The 24,346-nt window shown below is 38.0% G+C and overlaps 1 protein-coding gene across 1 annotated transcript in view; it reads left to right on the top strand.

Moving 5' to 3' along the window:
- The window catches only part of ercc3 (excision repair cross-complementation group 3), a 31,092-nt gene extending 7,262 nt beyond the window's left edge, over positions 1–23,830 (top strand). The window contains exons 6-15 of the mRNA XM_022673457.2: positions 487–654; positions 4,164–4,368; positions 4,846–5,160; positions 7,393–7,577; positions 9,060–9,262; positions 13,880–13,976; positions 18,933–19,050; positions 19,172–19,290; positions 21,002–21,151; positions 22,342–23,830. Of these exons, the coding sequence (XP_022529178.1) occupies positions 487–654; positions 4,164–4,368; positions 4,846–5,160; positions 7,393–7,577; positions 9,060–9,262; positions 13,880–13,976; positions 18,933–19,050; positions 19,172–19,290; positions 21,002–21,151; positions 22,342–22,476 (1,695 nt within the window). The 3' untranslated portion in view covers positions 22,477–23,830. The remainder of the gene's footprint in view (positions 1–486; positions 655–4,163; positions 4,369–4,845; positions 5,161–7,392; positions 7,578–9,059; positions 9,263–13,879; positions 13,977–18,932; positions 19,051–19,171; positions 19,291–21,001; positions 21,152–22,341) is intronic.
- Positions 23,831–24,346: the final 516 nt, after the last annotated feature.

Here is a 24,346-nt window from a genome sequence, read left to right as displayed (position 1 = left end):
CTCAAATAATGCAAAGAGCAGCAAACAAGTTCATATTTGTAAAGTTTTAAGAGTTCATAAATCAATATTTGGTGGAATAACCCTGTTTTTTAATCATGGTTTTCATGCATCTTGGCATGTTCTCCTCCACCAGTCTTACACACTGCTTTTTGATATGATTTATGCCACTCCTGGTGCAAATAATCAAGCAGTTCAGCTTGGTTTGATGGCTTGTGATCACTCATGTTCCTCTTGATTATATTCCAGAGGATTTTCATTTGGTAAAATCAAAGAAACGAATCGAGTGATCTCTTATTTTTGTTCCAGAGCTGTATATTAAAGTATTGCAGTATTTTGTTTAGCAATACTTTATCCATTTTTAAAACACAGTATTGATTGATTTTTAATTAAGAGTTTACTTCTAAAGATTAATGTCAATTATTCGTAATATAATTGCTAATTTTATGGAAGTTTAGTATATCTGATTATTGTTCTCCTGCTGTCCAGATTTCGAAATCTCTGCAGGATGGCAGCGGAGCGTCCACGTCCCAGCCGGCAGAGGGTCAGCGCACTGGTGCACAGGTCCCTGAGGACATCTTCAGCTACTACGAACAGATGGACAAGGAAGAGGAGGAAGAAGAGGAGACCCAGACTGTATCTTTTGAGATTCGACAGGTATGACTTTTTATGTGAGGTGGTAAAGTAATATTAAAGAAATTTACACAAATATGACCTGGGTTAGGCATCGTAACTTAACTGGTGAGAGGTCCATAATGCAGAAGCAGTTCAATTCTGTTATTCATTAAGGGCAGCTATAATTTATTCATAATTAACTGTTCCCATATCTACATACATAATTTACAATACATTACATAACATTACATTACATTACATTTGGCAGATGCTTTTGTCCGAAGCGACTTACAATAATGAAGTACAAAAGTAATAGAAGTTAAAGGTAAAAACATTTTAGATAGGGCCTAAAAGAGGTCAAAGGGAAATAATAGGATAGAGGAGTGAAGGAGGGGAGGAAGAAAATGAGGTTAGAAGTAGTAAGTTAGTTAGAGGTGTTAGGAGAGTAAGTGCTCTTTGAAGAGCTCTGTCTTCAGGAGTTTATTAAAGATAGTGAGAGATTCTCCTGATCTGGTAGTAGAAGGTAGTTAGTTAGAGGTTTTAGGAGAGTAAGTGCTCTTTGAAGAGCTCTGTCTCCAGGAGTTTCTTAAAGATAGCGAGAGATTCTCCTGATCTGGTAGTGGAAGGTAGTTTGTTCCACCATTGGGGAACTCTGTATGAGAACAGTCTGGATTGCTTTGTGTGAGTGTTTGACAAAGCGAGGCGACGTTCATTGGAGGAGCGCAGAGGCCGGGAGGTAGAGTAAGCCTTCAGGAGCGAGTGCAGGTAGGAAGGAGCCTGTTCTGTCATTACCTTGTAGGCGATTGTAAGAGCTTTGGAATTGATATGAGCATCAACTTGTATTTACATAATTTTTTTGATGTACATCAATATACATCTACATACGTTATTTGAAGACTCTTTTATTCTGTTACTCCTAGAGTATAGATATTTATAGCATCCACGCAAACCTAAGAACCTATTTTACTTTAAAAGTTTCTGTAAATTCTTGTACTTTCCCATACGACATACGACTATTTTTTTTTTATTTTTTTGTAACTTTTCTTTTAGGTTTTTTTCAATAGGGGTGAGACAAAATATTGGTATTGTAATATTTCATATAGTTTTTGTTTGAAATACACATAGACTGTGTATAGCTGAACAGAGCTTTGTTTCTCAAAAGTGGGTCGGGCGCCCACTTGCTGTTCGGTTGCAGAAAGCTGTGTAACCCCACCCATCCCCATAGGTTTCAATAGCAAATTAGACGACTTTCAATCACGTTTTTTTCCCCCAATATACTGTAATTTTACCTCCTTTATTTAAATGCAACAGCAAGTGTAACCTCTGCTTATATTGTCAATTTTTTATATCCCCACTGAATTTGTTTTTTAAAACGTTCTTCAGCTCTATTCAAAAAGGTGTGGTTATTGTAAAAGGGCTGGGCTACACCTAGCCGGGGTGGGACCAATGACTGTATGGGTAGGACCATAGACTGTGTGAGCTCTGTGGAAGCAGCCCTCAAGGGCGGGGTTATTTAAATGAGTAGGCGGTCTCTCCACAGTCTTTCTCCCTCCTCTGGTCTCTACTGCGCAGACTCGGGTATCAGGATCGCCAACATGGCGGAAGATTTTGGCTTCATTCTCATTGAGTAAATGGGAATGGCGACACAGCGTCCATCTTTTTTACAGTCTCTGGAAAAACATGACTTATACATGGTGTTAAATATTTGTATGTATATATGGATAATATATATGCCTCTTTTCCAACTGCTGCTGACGCAGCATCACTGTTTTGCTGGGTTACTGATGAACTGAGCCAGTGCTCGCTTTGAGCTCGTCCCTAATACTGCTGATCCAGCATATATACTGCTGTTGACCATTCTTTGTAAATGTTTAAACTCCTGCTGATTACAGAGATACAGTGAACTGCAGAAGTGGATTGCAGGTGCTGTATGCTGTGATTGTGATTAGTTTAGATGTCTCATTTCATCAAAACGTCTAGTTGTGGTCTCTAGTATGAATGAATGCCATTTGAGACGTTTTTTTTAATGAAAAAAAATGTGCTCAGGTTTTTCTAATTAGCTCTTTAAATTTCGGGTCTTGATCATGAACATTTATACATGCAAACATATCGTCTCTGATTGGCTAACAGCACTGCAGCAGAGAATGCCTAGCTGCCTTCCCCTAGAGTCGAATACAGCTCTAAAAACTCAAAGGACAAAATGTTTTTAGAGATACAGCCTTAGTTATAAAGATATAGCACTGAGTGCTAGCTAAAGTTAACCCTTAAACTTCATCTAGCGTCAGACAAACGCTACTAAACTCTTACCTCAGACTTGGTGATTCGGTGCTTGGGCAGTTTCACCATGTCGAAGCCCCCAGAGTCTGCTCTATATTATAAAATCCGACACAAACATCGTCCGCTTTGACTGGTTTGAGTTTGGTTGAGTTGGGCTGCCTTGTCAAACCGATGCACCCATACTGTATATTTAAGGTCTCTGTAAAACGCAGAATCAACCGGAGATCCGATTTAAACCTATAGTTTTTTACACAAGCTAGCTAAAGTTAAATTGCTGATGTCAATCTCTTTAGCTAACAAGACTGTATCAGCTCTACAGCAGCCTGGGTTCAGCTCTGTCTGTGGGCGGGTTCCGAGCCGAGGTGAGCGAGGCCATGAACTCACAAGTTGACGTAGACAAGGTGCTTTTCCTGATCGACTCGTTTTTCTGAGCATTTTCTTTTTTTAGCTACTGCAAACAATATGGGTTAAAGAACAGTTTTGTGTGCAGCTTGTATATACCTTTATAGACCTATTTTATTTCACAAATATTAAGGAAAAAGGAGATTATAGCAGAATGAGACCTTTAAAAAAAGCTGTTAATTATAATGATGTGGCTTTGCTCGCAGGTCTGAACCAATTCAGCTGCAGTAATCTGCATAAACTGGTAAATGCAGGTTTCATACGGTCATGAAAAACCTGGAAAAGTCATGAAAATTGAAAATTTTAATTTGAAATAGCAATTTCCAGGCCTGGATAAGTTTTGGAGAAGAAAAAAAAAACAGTTTTGGAAAAGTCATGAAAATTAAGCTAACAAACCACGTCAGCTCAGAGTTAATTCAGTAATTTAGCCCTACACAGGATCTGACACACACACATTATTATAAAAGATTGTGTGCCAGATTCTTTTTGGGCTTACTAGAATCAGTTTTGATTATAATTTTAGTTTATTTTTGTTTTTATTGTCCATGTCTACACTGTTTTAAAAATCGTATGGTCATAAAAGTGCCTTGAAGGCATGGAAAAGTCATGAAAATATCATGGAAATTTATTGTTTAGAAAGTGTATGAACCCTGTATGTGTCTTACGACAGGCTTTACATATTCTTTGTGTATACCGCAGTTATGTCACTTGAAATTAACTTCTCCACATCATTGCATCAAGCCATTTAAATAATAAAAATAGTAAGAAATACAGTAGCCTTGGACTCAGGCTTATTGTGAGAACCCCTCTCTTTTAGACCATAGTGTTGTCTGATTCAACTGACATTTTTTCCTTTATGTTTTCCATCTCAGGAGATGATTGAAGAACTACAAAAGCGCTGTATCCAGCTTGAATATCCTCTGTTGGCGGAATATGATTTCCGCAATGACACAGTCAACCCTGATATTAACATGGACCTGAAGCCCACAGCCGTTCTCAGACCTTATCAGGAGAAGAGCCTCCGCAAGATGTTCGGCAATGGTCGAGCTCGCTCTGGAGTCATCGTTCTGCCCTGCGGTAACCTCACACAACAGCTAGACTAAAACTTCACTTCCATATGAAGCATCACCTAAATGATTAGTAGAGGTGTAAGAAAATATTAAAATATCGAAGTACTGGTATGTTATGTTCTCAAGTCTTCAAAGGAAAGCGCAGCGAATCTCAAGGCCAATTGGCCTTGCTCTCTCTGGGTGGGCAGATGGCGCTCTCTCCCCAGGTCACTCCAATAGGTGATGTTGCTCAGCACAAGGCATCTGTGAGCTGATGTATTGGAACAGAGTTTCTGCGCTTTCCTCTGATTTTACACGTTTCGGAGAAGGCATGTGCTAGTCTTCACCTGCCTGATGTTGGGGCATCACTAGTGGGGAGGCCTAATGAGTAGATTGGGGAGAAAATGGGAGAGGGGGCACATCATATCGCCAATACGACATCATTATTATAAGTGATTAGTGTTTTTTAATAAACATTCTATTGCCTTCTTTCTGGTGTCCTCAGGTGCTGGGAAGTCTTTAGTGGGAGTGACTGCAGCCTGCACGGTGCGGAAGCGCTGCCTGGTACTGGGAAACTCATCTGTGTCGGTGGAGCAGTGGAAAGCCCAGTTTAAGATGTGGTCCACCATTGATGACTCTCAGATCTGCCGCTTTACGTCAGATGCTAAAGACAAGCCCATTGGCTGCTCTGTGGCCATCAGCACCTACTCTATGCTGGGTCACACCACCAAGCGCTCCTGGGAGGCTGAGAGAGTCATGGAGTGGATGCGCAGCCAGGAATGGGGGCTTATCATCCTCGATGAGGTCCACACTATTCCAGGTGTGTGTGTCCACGTGTGTCCACGTGTGTCCATGTGTGTCCACGTGTGTCTGCGTGTGTCCGCTTGTGTGTGTAATACCTGGTCATACCTGCTGCATCCTCCATGCAAAGCTAGCAGTAATACAAATGTTTAAATGTTGAAATGAAAGCTAGGCTGGGGGGGGACGCTAAATTACACACTAATGTTACCGGGAAGTGAACTAAAGCTTGAGAAGAGCTAGCTAACCTTAGCAACAAGCTAAGTTATACACTAATGTTACCGGAAAGTGAACTAAAGCTAGCGAAGAGCTAGCTAACCTCAGCAACGAGCTTAATTACACACTAATGTTACCGGGAAGTGAACTAAAGCTAGCGAAGAGCTAGCTAACCTTAGCAACAAGCTAAGTTATACACTAATTTTACCAGGAAGTGAACTAAAGCTAGAGAAGAGCTAGCTAACCTCAGCAACAAGCTTAATTACACACTAATGTTACCGGGAAGTGAACTAAAGCTAGCGAAGAGATAGCTAACCTTAGCAACGAGCTAAATTATACACTAATGTTACCGGGAAGTGAACTAAAGCTTGAGAAGAGCTAGCTAACCTTAGCAACAAGCTAAGTTATACACTAATGTTACCGGAAAGTGAACTAAAGCTAGCGAAGAGCTAGCTAACCTCAGCAACGAGCTTAATTACACACTAATGTTACCGGGAAGTGAACTAAAGCTAGCGAAGAGCTAGCTAACCTTAGCAACAAGCTAAGTTATACACTAATTTTACCAGGAAGTGAACTAAAGCTAGAGAAGAGCTAGCTAACCTCAGCAACAAGCTTAATTACACACTAATGTTACCGGGAAGTGAACTAAAGCTAGCGAAGAGCTGGCTATGCTTAGTGACGAGCTAGTTAACCTTAGCAATAAGCTAGCTAAAATACTAATGTTATTAGAGAGAGAACTAAAGATACCAACGAGCTAGCTTAGCTTAGCAATGAGCTAGCTAACTGTACCAACGAGCTAACTAAAATTCTAATGTTACCGGAGAGAGAACTAAAGCTAGCAACAAGCAAGCTAATGAGCTAGTGATGAGCTAGCTAAAACACTTATGTTACCTGGCATAGTACTGAAGCTAGTGAAGAGCTAGCTAACCTTAGCGATGAAGTAGCTAACCTAAGTAACAAGCTAGCTAACCATAGCGATGAGCTAGCTAAAATACTAATGCTGCGTGGGAGAGAACTACCATTGTTGATGAGCTAACTAACCTTAGCGATGAGCTAGCTAACCTTAGTAATGAGCTGTTTGATGGCAAATTGTGATTGTTTTTTTTATATTTTAGAAAAAAAATGAATGGAATTTGGATTTTTATTTTTAAATCTTAATCTGGTCTCTGTTTTTCCCGGTCTTGGTCTTGACTCGGACTCGGCTCTAGCAGTGATGACTAAAACACTACTAGCTAGCTGTTTACTAACTGACTTAGTGACTGTAGAAAAAAGCCTGTAGTTCGTCTAACTACAGTCCTCCTTACAGGCTTCACTGAACTATCTGCCCAGGCAAATAGTAATAACTTTCACATTCCAACCAGTGTTTTAAAGAAATACTCTTTTGCAAAGTGTTCTAAACTACTTAATCTGTAATATCAAATCAGACATAAAATGAATGTTAACACGACCTTTAAATGTCAAATAGACTCCAGCTAAGCATGCAAGTGCTCTTGTAAGACCAGGCTCCCCACAGCACGATATTAACTAGGATAGCTAGCAAAGCAGGCTAATTTAAAGAGCTATGGCTTGACTAACGTTATACCCTACTTGTTTTGACGTTAAACCAAGAAAATAGCCAGTTCAGAGTTAATTAAGTCATAGCTGGAGAACTGAGTTGAGCTAGCTTGTAGTTTCTCTGCTGGATTGGCTGGCTGGGTAATATTAATATGGCTAGCCTTAGCTAGCTAGCTAGCACAGTAACGTACATCTTAAATTGAAATGACGATCTTGACTGATTTTGTGAATCCATTCACAGTAAGGTACAGGAAATTTGGGGAAACTATGGAAGGTTTGACCTCTATAAGATTTCTGTCTTTTTAAAGAAGTGCATTTAGGAACACAGCAGTGAGGCGGCATTGCTAGAACCCAGCAGTCCAACGCTAATTCTGTTCCCCACAGCCTCGTTTTGGTAGACCATGGTGACGTAGGGGAATGAATCTTATGGTCATAATGAAATGGTAATCAGTCTTGTTTTTCTCCAACTCGTACACACATGCAGCAAAGATGTTCCGGCGTGTTCTGACCATAGTCCAGGCCCACTGTAAGCTGGGTCTGACCGCTACACTGGTGCGAGAGGACGACAAGATTGTAGATCTCAACTTCCTGATTGGTCCCAAACTGTACGAAGCCAACTGGATGGAGCTTCAAAACAACGGCTACATCGCAAAAGTGCAGTGCGCTGAGGTGACTCGCTCACACTAACACAAAAAATGCACAAGATATAGTACATATAATGGTCTTTAATAAAATTATTATTTAAAAAAAAAAATCTATAGGGCTGGACAAATATAACTGAAATCTTAATATGTTTCAGGAAAGGAATGACGCAATACAGTATGACAAAAATAGTACTCAGGCTTTAAATGTTCCTGCTTATCAGATTATACATTGTTTACACAGTAAAGCAGATTTACAGATTCTCTATATTAAGCATGTATATTTACCGCATAAGGTGGGTTTAACATTTACATAATGTTCTGTACTGCTGCTACTGTTACATTAGCACAGCACATTTCATGTGACTGACTATGTAACATAATACGTACAAATAGATTTTGATTACATCTATACAGTTACATATGATATCATTATACGTAAATACATAATTGTATTTAGATGCCCTATGTTTTTCTCTTTGTAAGTTCAATTCAATTTTACAACCTAATTTTACAACATCTTTTTTATAGTTTAGTTTTAATCAGGCTGTTTTTGTTACTGCTACAGTATGGTATGAAAAAGTTTGGACACCCCTGATGTTTTTCATGATTTTCCTTTATAAATCACTGGATGTTTGGATCAGCAATTTCAGGTAAATAGATCATATAACAGACAAACACAGTGATATTTGAGAAGTGAAATGAAGTTTATAGGATTTGGAGAAAATGTGCAATAGGTCTTTAAACTAAATTAGGCAGGTGCATACATTTGGGCACCCTTGTCGTTTTATTAATTTAAATATACATTTAGCGCTCATTATTGGAACACAAAATTAGTTTGGTAAGCTCATTGACCCTTGACCTATGTACATAGGTGAATCCAACTATGAGAGGGTTAAGGTGCCAATTGCAAGTTTTTTTTTTGTTTTGTTTTTGTTTTTTAATTTCTCATTTTTCCCATTTTCTCCCCAATTTACACGGCCAATTACCCGACCCATTCATTAGGACTCCCCCTATCACTAGTAATGCCCCAACACACCAGGAGGGTGAAGACTAACCCATGCTTCCTCTGATACATGTGAAGTCAGCCACCGCTTCTTTTTGAGATGCTTCTGATGCATCAGGTCACAGACTCCCTGTGCTGCAGACATCACCCTAGGAGTGATGTGGGGAGAGAGCGCCATCTACCCACCCGGAGGGGGCAGGGCCAATTTTGCTCCCTCTGAGGACTGGCGACCTCCCACTCATAGTGGCAGCGCTTTAGACCGCTGGACCACTCGGTGCCCCCAATTGCAAGTTTTTGTCCTCTTTGACCTCAAAACAGCAAGTTTCAAATGACCAGAAAACACAGATTATTCAACATTATGGTTTAGGTGAAGAATACGAAAAGCTATCTCAGAGATTTCAGCTGTCAGTTTCCATCATATATAAGTCCTGTATATGTGTTTTATATGTTTTTAATAACATGAATTAATTTAAAATGAATAACATTTGTGTATGTGACACTCAGGTGTGGTGTCCGATGTCGCCTGAGTTTTATCGTGAGTACGTGGCTATAAAAACTAAGAAGCGGATCCTGCTGTACACCATGAACCCCAACAAGTTCCGAGCCTGCCAGTTCCTCATCCGCTATCACGAGAGACGCAACGACAAGATCATCGTCTTCGCCGACAACGTCTTCGCACTCAAAGAATACGCCATCCGTCTCAACAAGTAAATCCCATTATTACACATTTACACTAGTTTAACCACCACATACCACAATTACTAGAGATGTGCAGAAATTAACATTTTTGGCTAAAACCGAACAAACTTAAACATTTGACTGAATACCAAATACTAAATACACCTTTTAAGGTTTTCATTTTTTTTCTTTTCAACATTGCATAAATAAAAGAGCCTAAAAGTATTTTGTTTTGCTTTTCATACAAAGGTCAATTAAAAAACTCCAATTTTAAATTATTTATTGAACATTTTCTTTTTTTTAAATATCTCAGCAGACAAACCAACAAAGCATAATACATTTACTTCTGCAGTGCTTTTCTAATCATGGTTTTACTTCAGCAGTGTTATTCTAATCATTAATTTACTTCTGCAGTGCTATTATAAACATGATTTTATTCAGCAGTGCTGTTCTAAGCATAAATTTAGTTCAGTAGTGCAGACTGAAATTTACACAGAGGAAGGCAGCCAATCTCTTTGTGAACAAACATATGCTAGCTAAAGCTAAATTACCTCAGCTAATATTACTAACCTTGCCCTTTACAACTTCTATCTTTCTGCAGGAAAAAAGGCAGTTTGTGAAAGGGTAGTTTAGGTAATCATCATCACTTATTACAGTATCTGTTACTGAGTGTGCTGCTAACACAAACATTTTTTAGACAAATATTTGAGGCAGAAGTTTTCATAGAGTGTCCTAAATTGTTCACGCAAAAGTGTAATTTTGTTTTTATATTACATCTTGTAAATGAGCTTAAAGTTTTGAGGGAAAAGCAGAATGAAATAGAAAGTAAAGGTTTAAGTTACATCTCATAAATTACTTCTCTGAACTTTTATTTTCATTATTATTATTATTATTATTATTATTATTATTATTATTATTATTATTATTATTATTATTATTGTGTGCAAATAAAGCTAAAAATCATTCTGGTGGCCAACAGCACAGGTTGTAAAACTCACGTTGGCTTTGACTTTTGGAAAGCCTTTTGTATGCTCCAAAAGCTTGGCGGCACGTTAGCAGTGATCCACTAATGAATGTTTTGGATGTTTGGTTTAATAATCCGATATTTAGCTTTTCTGTTAAATCCTGCTTGTTATTGAGAAAATAAGATGTGTGGTCTCTCAACAGAACCTGAAACAATAACGCCAGCTATCTAGAAAGTACTAAATTAGCTTTTTTAAACTAGAATATTTAGGGAATGGAAAAGGACAAACCAGGTTGTTAGTGTAAAAATTGAGAAGGTCTAAGGATCTTTCTTGTGTACTGCTATTTTTGATGTTTCCTTGAGAACCCCTCACAACATTTGTGCAGTTTTATGTTCCAGAACTGATTTTCAGCTTTCATATATTTTAAATGAAACTGCAAGCATGTATATGTTTTCTAAGAAATTTAGGAAATTTCAGTTTATCCTTCCATTCCTTATCACTGCTGCAGCCTATAGTGAAAGCACAAACACTCCTACACAAGCAGCTACTGAAGGCAACACTGGAGAAAATATGCATTTGGTTATATTTATCTTAAGGTAGAATTAGGTAGTTATTGACTTCAAATTACTTGAATCCAAGTAGGGCTGTACAATACTGGAAAAACTGCCATTGTGTTTTATATATATATATATATACAGCTCTGGAAAAAATTAAGAGACCAGTTTCTAAATCAGTTTTGTGATTTTGCTATTTATTGGTATATGTTTGAGCAAAATTAACATTGTTGTTTTATTCTATAAACTACGGATCACATTTCTTCCAAATTCCAAATAAAAATATAGTCATTTAGAGTATTTATTTGCAGAAAATGAGAAATGGCTGAAATAACAAAGAAAATGCAGAGCTTCCAGACCTCAAATAATGCAACTCAATTCATACAGTTTTAAGAGTTCAGAAATCAATATTTGGTGGAATAATCCTGTTTTTTTTATCACAGTTTTCATGTATCTTGGCCTGTTCTCCTCCACTAGTCTTACATACCAGTCTTGGCTAACTTTATGCTACTCCTGGTGCAAAAATTCAAGCAGTTCAGTTTGGTTTGGTGGTTTGTGATCATCCATCTTCCTCTTGATTGTATTCCAGAGGTTTTCAATTTGGTAAAATTAAAGAAAAATTTTAAGTGCTCTCTTAATTGTTTTTTGTTGGGATTTTAAGACCAACACAATGTTGCACATAATTGTGCCAATGGGGCATTGTTTTGAATTTTGTTTTTTTCCTAAAGCTTGTGATATGTTTTTATAATCTAATCCTGTTCACTACAACTTTATCTTTGACCTGTCTGGTGAGTTCTTTGGTCTTCATGATGCTGTTTGTTCACTACGGTTCTCTAACAAACCACTGAGGCTTTTACAGAACAGGTGTATTTATACTGAGACTAAATTAGATAGACAGACAGACAGACAGACAGACAGATACTTCATTGATCCCCGAGGGGAAATTCTAGAAATTACACACTGCTGTACTTTATTAACTAATTAAGTGACTTCTGAAGGCAGTTGTTTGCACGTTTGTGTTTGTGCTTGTAAGGTGAAAAATGTTAAGGGGCATGAATACTTTTGCAAGCCACTGTATATTGTGATATTAAAAACTACAGTATTTTTTTTACTTGACGTCAAAGAATGATACATGTCAAAATGAGAATATGTATTTTCCTTTTGTATTACACAGCAAAAAGGTAAAAGTTTTTAACATTTATATGAATTTACCTGACATTGCGTGACCTCTACTGACTATTGCACATGCTCACATAGCAATATCAATACAGAGACTATATGCAGTGCAGCTCTAAATCCAAGTATTCAAATATTCCTTTGATTTATTGTTTTTAGTTAGTTTTAGTTAGTTTTTAGATTTTGTTTTATTTTTTAGTATATTTAAACCTTTTAAACTGGGTTGAAATGGTTTGATTGCAGTTATATTGCAGCAATATTTCTGATAGTGCCACTGAATTCATCTTTCTACCCATCAAGCACACTATGATTTTATTTTTTTTTATTATTTCAGATTCAGTTTTTAGTGTTTGTTGATGGACAGAGGTAACAATACTCTGTATCTGCATCCTCATTGCAGCCTCTTTGTTGGTCTCATTGTTTCATACGTAGAAAATCTTCTCAGTCAGGTTGGTTTGAGCCCTGTACAGCAGCAGTATGGACTTGAATGAGCTCTTACTGCCGTCCTATAGTGGCTTTTTGCGAGCGGTTACAGTGGCTGTATTGCTCAGGAAGGCTTTTCGGAGAAATTTAGGAAATTTCAGTTTATCCTTCTATTATCTGCTTTTCTCATGAGCGCATTTCACCGGCCAGGGTTGCGTGCCTGCACAGTCTCACCTGTGTCTGTTGTTTTCAGGCAGTTTATTGGTATTATTGTAGGAATAAGCCTGGTACAAAACTGAAAGGCGTCAGCTAATGGTTTGGCATGTGACCTGCCTGTTCAGTAACGTGAAAGATGCGTACTAGGGGTGTGCCATATCATATCAAACACACTGATATCATCATAATTAAAAAAATAACTATATACAATCGAAGACAAAATATTGAAGACATTAAAGCTATACAGGAACACGTGCAGGATTATTTCACAAGATTTTTCTAAGTAGCCACATTTAGCTTTGAGGACAGATCTGCACACTCTTGGTATTTTAATATCAGTGTCTCTATGAAGTAAAGTCACCTGGAATTGTTTTCTCAGCATCCTGAAGGAGCTTCTGGAGGTTTGCTGCTTTTCTTCACGCTGTGAAACTCCAGCACATCCAACATCAGTTCGGTTTAGGTCAGAGGATTGTGTAACCTCTCGCAAAAAGCCACTTTAGAACAGCAGTAAGAGGTCATTTCAGTCCGAACTGCTGCTGCACAGGGCCTAAATTCACCTCACTGAGAGGATTTTCTATGTATGAATAAATGAGACGAACTGTGTGGCTGCAGTGTGGATGCAGACAGGGTTATTATTATACCTTAGTGCATCAACACAACTAAATCTGAAATAAAAAACAGTTTTCATGTTTCTTATATAAATCCACATTGTAGAAACTTGTTGTCAATGTAAAAGCCTTGACGCTTTAATCTGGAATCTATAACATGTTGCTTTTTATTAGACAGTGGACACTCAGGAAATGACTAAGGACACTAAAACCAGTAAATCTTCATCAGACTAGTTTTATTATTTTTTTTTAATCTAACATTGATTCTTTATTGGTTCTTTGATCTACATTTAAATATCCAACTTTAAATGTTTAGGTCTTAAGAAGAGGATTAGGCACAGAATAATTTTAATTAATCCAATACATTTTTAAATTAAATTGACAACTAGTTTTTGTTACATTACATAGTTTTTAAAAAAATATATAATTAATTTTGTTATTATTAATTATTATAAGTACTATTATTATACTATTAGTAAGTACCTTTTGTCTTCAAAATAGACATTTTCTTTTCTCCTGAATGTGGCATACAATAATGACATTTATTTTCTTGCAGTAGTACATTTTTGAAATTAATAAAATATTTTAGTGTTTAGTGCTTTCATATCAAATAAGTATATTGTATCGCAAAAAATATTCTGAAATTTCTTGGTAATATTTTAAGACCACATCACCCAACCCTGATCTTTCTGTGTTTGACCCAGACCATACATCTATGGCCCCACATCTCAAGGGGAGAGGATGCAGATCCTCCAGAATTTCAAGCACAACCCCAAGATCAACACCATCTTTATCTCCAAGGTAAATGCACACACACTCACACACACACACACGCTTGTCTCTCTGTTCTCCACATATTTCTGTGGATTTTTACAAAGCCTAAGTACAGTCTGAGATGATCCAATCCAGGTCTGGCCTCCACCAGCAGCAGCAAACAGAGTCTGAATAAAACTCCACTAACTGATGTTGAGTGCTTTAACCACTGTTCTTAGATCATCTCTTAACAGAAAAATCACATTTTCAGAAAAAGCTGGGACTAGCGTTTCTTACAGCTACTTTTGAATATATTTTATACTTTGTCTGATTAGCTTTATTTTTTATTTTTCCTGTGTTTTAGACCTGCAACACATTCCAAACAAAGTTGTGACAGGGTCAGTTTAGGGCTAGCAATGAGGTAAAATGTAAATAATAAAATAAGTAATGGTGCAATGTTAAACAAAAGCAGCAATGCTTCTGTTTTGCACAGGGACTTAAAATGTTATGTAAATTGTTTTATTATTTTCTGTTCTTTTTTTTTTTTTTTTTCTTTTTTTTTTTTTTACTGTTCCTATTTTTTCTGATTTGGGGTTGTAACCTATTTAAACAAATATACATGTGACCTTTATTTGGACCAGATCATTACTACAGCTACAAACTTATAACATATTTGCCATTGCTTCATGTTACACTGTACAGAAATCCAAAAACTGTCACAAAGTGAAGAAGAGTAATGTCACATGAAGCTAGACAACCACATTCCTTCCACTAGACAGCTGAAGACACTTCAATCTCCACATAGTAGACAAAATGGTAACAAACAGCACCAAAGCCGTGCAAGAACAAAAATGTGTATGAAATCAGGATTGGATATTTCTCCTCCTTTTTCTCTTTTAATATTCAATTTCGATATTCATTTAAACCATTCACCTGTCATTTCTATATGTAACAAATGTATACAACAATCTATTACTGTCTAATCTTACGTTACATTCAAGATATTTTATGTCTACGTGTATCTTGCAGGATAGACGTCACGTTTTATGAACTGCACTGGAACCCAACTGAACCTGATGGGAAATATTTCAGGCTTTAGTCTGGGCTGTGTTGAGCACCTGTGGTTTCTAATCTCTGAGCTGCATGTGACCAGCATCCCTTTTACCACCTAAATCCTGCAAGCTTCATGTGACCAAACCACTGCTTCACAGTTCCCTCCACAGGGTTCTCTTTTAATTGGTCTTTTAAATTAGTAGTACATGAAATCATACCTAAATGTTTATCACAGTTTACAGTGTCCTCACAGTATTATACATTTAAATAAGCAGGTTGTGTGTCTCTAGTGAAACTGCAGCTCGTCTGTATACTTTATTGAAGACTTGCTGAATATTGGCATATCTCCTACTATAGTTCTGTAGCTTTGCGTGTCTGGAACAGTCCAGACTAATTTCAGTGAATCCTCAGATCATGGCTAGCAAGACTAGGACCACTCAATTGGCATGCAAATGTTTGGGCACAAAAGAAGATTGGAATGGAATAGGGTTTTTCATGCTACAGGAAATCTTTCTTTGCTTTACCATAAAATGAACAATTAAATAACAAACACATCTGCAGTACGGCACAACACAGACAACTGATCAATTAATAGCAATAAAATAAATAATAAACATACATTGACTAGATACAACTTAGTGCAATGTATTTATTGATTGGCATTGGGAACAAACGCTCCTTTATAGACCTTTTGTTCAACCAAGGCACTCAGTAACGATGGCTTAAAGGTGGAAGCTGACAATATAATTTCCTAATGAAATGAAGGCAAAAAAAAACTTTCTTCAATATTTGAAGTACTGGGTAATGTTCATCTTTTGTTTTAATATGTTATTTTTTATGTTTTTAAAATGTTCAAATTGTGCTGTTTTTAAATGATCTTATTTATCATCAGCTCTTTCCTAATGATGACTGAACAAGGCATAACCCTAGCAAGCCATAGTAAAAGTCCTCTAAGAGATTAAATCTCCTGTGGCACCCAAATTTATGCATGGTGTTCCTTTTATTTGTACTCTAAAATCCCATTCAATGAACCAGAACATTAGACCAAGGATTCCTAGAATTACACATGCCACAGTACCTTATTTGGAACCAAGATCTTCTAGTACGTGGCTTTATAGGGTAGGTGAGGTAAAGCATTGTTAGCAAAACAAGGTAAACCCCAAACCCCACATCTACCTCACATCGCCCCTGAAGTTCAGAGGAGGACTACTGAAAATCCACTCATAATAATAATCCACTGCAATAATTCCCCTGAAACTGATGGAAATCCAAAATTCCCCACAGTACACATGTTTGTCAATCACTAGTTGCTTAGCGGATTTTGTAGTCATATATCGGGTCATACCTCACATCTTTACAGTAGATTAGTGTTTGTGCATTGGTGTTAAAGGAGAACTGTGTTAAAGTGAAATGTACGTGGGGTCTAGTGAATCAGGATAATGATTACGAGCTTTTGTCGAATAGCCAACCTCAACTCACCCCCAGCATTCTGAAATACAGCATATTGAGCCAATGCTCTCAACAAGCTTACAATGCTAGCAATAGGGGCATAGCATTCCCCCTGACATTTAAAATGAGGCACTGAGAGCATTGAAATTGCACAGGTAATTTATTAAAAACACTGTTTATACACACATTACCTTTAGGTAGTTCTTTGATACATCAAGTGATGAGCATGTACAGGTAGAATAGGTAGAATGTGGGAACAGATTGCAAAATTAATTCAGTGGAAATGCATGAATATTACATGCGTGAACAGCTGGAATTCATGCTTTTCCACAGAATTCATTTTGCAATCTGTTTCCCTATCCTACATTTAAATATCAGGGCTGGGTTACTACAGCCAACAGATGCTTGTGCTGGCAACATCATATTACGAGTGATGAGGGGAGAGGGTGCTATCTACAGAGAGAGCAATGCTTGTACTCCGGCTGCTGACGGAACTGATCTGGGATTTAAACCAGTGATCCACTGACCATAATATTAAAGCCACCTGCTTAATGTTATGTTGATCCCATTTCTGCTACAAAACAAATCAGACACTTTGAGGCATGGACTCCACAAGACCTCTTAAGGTGGCCTGTGCTTTCTGACACTTTATCAAGAGTGGGGAGGTGGGGCATTCATGAATCACATTAATAAGCCTTGGGCATGCATGCTAAATGGCAGTGGCGTGCAGTGAATATAGTGGGTACCCCTTCTGCAACCACCCCCCATACCCCCCCACCCCGCCGACGGACACATAGATAAATATTACAATAACTACATATTCTCTCTCTTGACTTAGTTATATTAACTTAAAACACATCAATAGCCCACACATACAACTAGAAACTACAAAAGTGTACAATAGACCCAACAATAAATGCTTAATTTGCCTTCAAGTACAACCGTTCAACAAACATCACTCATTTGTATGTCTACAGTGCGCCAGGGCAGCCAAAACATTAAGTACACACAAAAACTCACCAGTCAGGCGGCCTATTATTGTGAATTAGTTTCACATTGAAGGACATCCTTTAAAAAAGCTTTTTAAAATGATATCAGACAATATCTGTCTCATTTGCAGCCGCAATTCCATGATAGTTAGCTACACATTGAATTAATCCAGCATGAGCTCCGTTTATGACTAAGCGACGCGTAACACCTTCACCACAGCGCTGAGAAGGGGTTACACAGCCATGGCCCCGCCCCCGGAGTGAAAATCATGAATCTGATTGGTTAGACCTGCTTTGACTTTGCTAATAGACTCATTACTACACCCTTCTCAAAATCAGGAGAAGGGTCACACAGTCACGCGGGGGCAGAAGCCATTTTAAAAAGCTTTGATTGGTTAAAACCGCTGTCAGTCAGATAAGAGTCCTGTAGCAACTAAAAAAAACACAGACTAATGCTTTGAATTAGTTGCTGTTTTATTTATAAAATAAATTCTTACACTTACAATAGCTATGATGTATATTTCCAGATTAAAAAATAAGTAATTATTTACATGCATTTATCGTCACCCGTTCTCTGAAGGGTTAGAAGGGCCTCACTGCACACCACCTCTAAATGGACAACCACTTTAAGTAAATACTGACCGCTGTATACTGGAAGCATTGCATTGCAAGACCTGCCTGTTGTTTTTGATCCAGTCTGGTTACAATTAGGCTCAGATATTTATGTTTGGCCAGTTTTTGGTGTAGTCAAATATGATAGAGTACACACCTTTGTTAAAACGGCACCTCTGCTCTCCCACAGCTTTCTAAAATCTAGTAATTTTGTCCTTTTCACCGAGCACTTATCCAGGCACAAAAAAACTCCACACCTCATTGGTAGAATCTGGAGAGCCCTGAAACTTAAAACAAGGCATTAAGAACTTTTAAAAGTGCACAAGAAGCTTATTAAAAACCATGTTTACAACCCATAACGTAACCTAACCTCCAGGTGCCACTATCACTGTACTGATCATGACTTGACTTTAAGATGGCAGCACCCAGAGATTAAGCTCTCTGGATTCTACCAAGGTGGTGTGGAGCTGCTTTTAACCTGGATAATGGTGTAAAAAGCTATTTATCTGCAGGGGCAAGTGGATGCCCCAAAGCGCCTGTTGTAAAAAGTGCTGGGCAAAAAGCACAAAATTACTGGATCTTGGAAAGCTGCTAGAGAGCCTAGGTGGGCTATTTAACAAAGGTTAGTACTCTTTATCATGTTTTACTACAGCAAAAGTCAATTTTACGCCGGAGTTCTCCTTTAACTTGTAAATGGTTTTAATGTTGTGGCTGATCTGTGGATATTAGAGCCCTTTACTGGTGGTTACTAAACACTCTATCTATGTAAATCAGAGGATAGGGTTGATGTGGGAAAACTGATCTGCTAGTGCTGATACAATTGCTTCCATAGGTCATCTTAGTCAAATGAAAGTACGCCTCACAGCGAGTGGTTAATTGCCTTTCTCTCTTTGTCTTTTAGGTGGGAGACACGTCATTCGACTTGCCTGAGGCGAACGTTTTAATTCAGATCTCGTCTCATGGAGGATCTCGCCGTCAGGAGGCCCAGAGGTTGGGCAGAGTGTTACGTGCCAAGAAAGGTAATGCATTATTAGAATTATCATATAACATCTTATTCCCAGTCTGGAGTCTGGAGAACAGTCTGATGCACAGTGTTCTGCTGCTCTGAGGATAACTGAACGTGTGTTTGCTTTACTGCAGGAATGGTTGCTGAAGAGTACAATGCCTACTTCTATTCGCTAGTATCTCAGGACACACAGGAGATGGCCTATTCTACCAAGAGACAGCGTTTCCTGGTTGACCAGGGATACAGTTTCAAGGTTTGTCTATATACAGTGGTATGAAAAAGTTCAGGCACCCCTAATAATTTTCATGAATTTCCTTTATAAATTATTGGTAGTGCAAATTCAGTTAAATATATTATATAGCAGATGAACACAGTGATATTTGAGAAGTAAAATACAGTTTATAGGATTTACAGAAAGTGTGCAATAATTCTTTAAACAAAATTAGACAGGTGCATTCATTTGGGCACCTCAACAGAAAAATTACATCAATATTTAGTAGATCCTCCTTTTGCAGAAGAGTAGTTCTTCCTTTTTCAGCCTCTAAACGCTTCCTATAGCTTCCAATGAGAGTCTGGCTTCTGTTTGGTGGTATTTTGGACCATTCTTCTTTACAAAACATTTTCAGTTCAGTCAGGTTTGATGGTTTCTGATTATGAACAGCCGGCTTTAAATCACACCACAGATTATCAATAATATTCAGATCTGGGGACTGAGATGATCATTCCATTTTTTCATGCCATGCCCTCCAGATAAATCAATTTTAGTTTAGTAAGTCCACAGCACCTTACTTCAAAATTAAGCTGGCTTGTTCATTTGTGCTTTAGCATACCTCAAGCGACTCTTTTTGTGGCATGTGTGCAGAAAAGGCACCTTAACCATTTCTCATAATTGAATTCACCTGTGTATGTAAGTCAAGGGTCAATGAGCTTCCCAAACAAATTTTGTGTTTCAGTAATTAGTACTAAAGGTATTCAAATCAATAAAACGACAAGAGTGCCCACTTTCTGTAAATCCTAAAAACTTCACTTCCCAAATATCACTGTGTTTGTCCGCTATATGATATATTTAACTGAAATTGCTGATCCAAACAAGCAATTATCTATAAGGGAAAATCATGAAAATTATCAGGGGTGCCCAAACTTTTTCATACAACTTCATTATACTTATATAGTGCTTCTAGAACCTGTAGATGCTTAAAATCAACACTCAATCCTTTACACTCAACCCACACACACACACAGTAATGAGAAGTAGCAGCTAATTGTGCACAGCGTACTCTTAACAACCACACTGACCGAGGAAGGAGAAGCAAAACATATCACACATATATAACGCACACACATGCACACACGCACATATATATGCACACAACAAGGCAAATTAGTGTAATTAATTCCATGGTAATTTAAAGTACCCAGATCATCTAATCTCCAAGTTTTTGAACTGTGGGTGGAAACCAGAGTCTCTGGAGGAAACCCTTACTGACCCAGGGTGAACATAGAAACTCCACCTAGATAGGGACTTGAACCCAAACCCCCAGTGCGGAGAGGCAGACGTACTAGCTACTATGCTTTTATTTGATCAATTTGAGCAGTAGAGCAGTTGAACTGTGCTTTGAAAATGTTTTCACTCTTTTCTTATCTTCCCATCCCACCCTAACGTACCCTATCCCACCCTGGTTCATCCCATCCTTTCTTACCTTGTTCCACCCTTTCCCACCCCATTCCACTGTGTTCCACCCAATCACCCCACCCTTCCCCCACCCAACAACATCAAACCCGCACCACCCCACCTCGCCCTACATAACCCTACCCTCTACCCTACTCCTTACCCTACCTTATGCCCTATCACCTTACGCCATCCCACACCGCTTGCCTGACCCTACCCAATCCAACACCACCCGCCCTACCGCACCTTACCACACCCCATCCCATTCATTCGTCCCACCTTACTTCATCTATAGGTGATCACTAAGATGGCAGGAATGGAAGAGGAGGATCTGATGTTTAACACACGTGAGGAGCAGCAGCAGCTCCTGCAGAAGGTTCTGGCAGCATCTGATCTGGATGCAGAGGAAGAGGTAGTGATGGGAGAGATGGGAGGAAAACCTCAGGTACGCTTTTGTGTTTTCTTTTGGTTCTTCTGAATGTTTCTTGTTTTTGGGCCTTCTTTGTCCCTGAAATCAGAAATTGGTTATTGGGTATTGATTGCAAAATTCTAACTGAATAAATTGTTAACAGATTCCTGAAAAATCTTTTTTTTAAGAACCAAACAATTCCTAGAAGGGTGTAAACAGGGTTTACATACAGGGTTGATATAACAGGCCTTACAACGCAGGCAGTGGCTTATCGCTGTAATTGTTGCTTAACGATTAAAAACTAGACAGCGATTTGTACCCGGTCCAGATTAGGACCTTAAGGTGCTTAAAGCGATTGAATTTTGCCGTTTCGAAATTTAAGTTCTGCAATATTTGGACAAATCTTACCACAAATCTTAACGAAGCAAATAACCCAACAAAATCTTACGCTGGTGCTTAGAAATGGTTTAAAGGAGCCACGTTTCAAGTCTTTTTAATCGTTTAAAGCTTTAAAAGAAGTGAACCCTCTTTGCACGTTTTATAAGCATACAGTAGCTGTTTAAACTGAATTAGGAATATAATATTAAATATATAAAACATTTACTTTAATTGATGCACCAGTTTCAAACTAATTCTGTTTTAAACACTTAAAATAGAAATAAAACTTTGTTATAATTAATGATAATTAGGTTAATAGTTAATAATAATAATATAACCTATCAGGTGTGGTTGTAAATCTGTTTCCAGGAGAATAAATCCCAGGAATACCACAATTTAGCATAATGTAGATCATAGCCGAACAGGAATTGTGCTGAGATTGGAATGGCTTTGTCATGTAATTATGAATGAAAATAAGGTAGGAAGTAGGGGTGGTATTTTCACGATACCGATGCTATTGGCAATATGACAAAACACAACTAAAATAATATTTCAAGAATGCACTACTGCAACAAAATGAAAAATTAAATGTTATTATTGCATAAAATATGATATGGCACACCCCTTACTGAGATAATTGGGGGTGGGTAATATGGCACGATATTTTAGTGTATTATTTCGTTCACGATATTGTTGGCGATATTTTTGCATACATTACAATACGATATGGCACATCCCTAGTGGGTAGTAAGTTATCTTCCAATAAGCGTAGCCTTTCATTATTTGTCATAATTTTTGTTTTTTTACGGTTTTCAATAAAGATTTTTTTTCCTTTATTCCATGTCCAGTTTTCTCGCCGGCCCGGTACCATGAGCTCCATGTCAGGCGCTGATGACACCGTCTATATGGAGTACCATACTCGTGGCAACAAAGGAGCAGCCAACAAGAGCGTCCACCCTCTGTTCAAGCGCTTCCGCAAGTGATTTCTTCACTGCTTCACTGTGTGAGAACGGTTCTACTAATGCCAGCCGGGATTCTTCAGAAGCCAAGCCCAAATCATGGACTCTCACTGAAGAACACTGGGAGTGAGACTTTTCCAAACGGGAGTGTGAAGAAAGGGGTGGAATATTTATGGGTTGAAGAAAAAAAAACTACAGTTGTAAAGAAAAGACTACAACCTGGAGTAGTGCTGCGTTTTATTTAAACTCTGTTGCTGGAATTCCGGATAGAAAATTTAAACTAGATGCTCCAACTGGTCTCCTTTCTTACTTTGAAAGTCAAGAGTCTCGCAACCCTGAATTCAGAATTCAAGATGGCTGCCTCGCTTATTAACAGTAGCAAAGGCAGACACACACAGTATTGTCTGATTCTACCTGTGAACATATTTAACTTTTATTTTACATTGTTTCCACACTACTTTGTTTGGTCTGAACTAAAAGCAGGAGTAAAGCACATTAGAAAGGTTCCTCTAACCACAGTCCAGCCCAAAGGACTCGACTTTCTTCCAACTAAAAGAGGTGGTCTCTGTCCAGGTTGCTCACTGATTGTGTGCTGAAATCACGCAGTAGTATTGACACATGCTTACACTGGGAATTCATTTATTTACTATAACTGCATATTAATTATTATCTTTTACACTTTTTATGGTATGGGACGTGTATGCCATGGAAGGGGAGTCTGATTCTGCTGATTCTGACAAAGAGCTGGAAATTGTCACAACACCTTTCAAAGCAACTTGCTGAACTCTAATTAACTAATTCTAATTAACCTACTAATTTTCTACAAACCAGTTAATATGGGGTATGGAGAGACTCCGCTCACATAGCTGATGACGACAGATTAAGTTAAGTTCTTTAGTCCACTCACTTAGCTAAACAAACCAAATATATACAGTGTAACAAATACATAAACCTTGATGTGGCTTCTGGTCCAGACTTTCAGGTGTTAGTATGCCATACATGTGCAAAACACTGTATAATGTGTTATTATCTGGCATTGCTAACAGTGTTAACAATATTAGCTCACCTGTAAATGAAATGCAGCATGACATATAGTCCTGGGAAAAGTGTAGTCTGCTCACTGTTTGAGTCACCTGATTCAAACCTCAGGCTTCTTTCTTGAGTTCTTTGCAGTTTGAATCTGAATCGAAAAAGTTGGATGTGCTAAACTGTGTAAAAGAACACTGTGGCAAGGAATGATTGAATTTAAGTCAGAATGGAAGTTTCATATGCAGACCTTGTATATTTTTGTTGATGTAAATGTTTGAACTTTTTCTCTGTTGAATTTAATATCTCTCATGTCATGGGATCATTAAATAAAATGTTGTTGTTATGCTTCTGAGAATTGCCATGTGTTTTTTTTTCTATTGCTCTATTGTTCAAGCCAGCTGGAGAGAAAGGCAGAGACTTTTTCTCTCCTCAGCTTTGGATTGATTTAATGAAAGCCGAGGGCTAATTCCCAAATCCTTACCTTACGTGCACTCTTTTACACCACGTAGTTTTACAGTTGCCAAATTGGCTAAATCCCCACCACTGTCAATTTTCTTGGAAACTGCTTAAACGTGGCTGTTAAGGAGAACGTGGTCCCAGTTGACACTCACTGGATAAAACGTATTAACTGAAAAAATCCACATAGAACCAACATAAACCCCCAAAACAAACAGAGGGGCAGAAATGAACTAATCAAAATCTGGACTTTAGATTGGAACAGAACCCAATAAAAAAGTTTAGCATCCAATCCAAGGATCTAACTGAGAACTCACAGTGAAAAACTGATCTGCTAACACTCTAATTCTTGTTCATTCGTGTTATATGTACAGTATCTCACAAAAGTGAGTACACCCCTCACATTTTT

Source organism: Astyanax mexicanus, chromosome 5, assembly GCF_023375975.1.
Source record: "Astyanax mexicanus isolate ESR-SI-001 chromosome 5, AstMex3_surface, whole genome shotgun sequence".
In the NCBI taxonomy this organism is placed as follows: domain Eukaryota; kingdom Metazoa; phylum Chordata; class Actinopteri; order Characiformes; family Acestrorhamphidae; genus Astyanax; species Astyanax mexicanus.
This window is presented reverse-complemented; position numbering and strand designations above follow the sequence as displayed.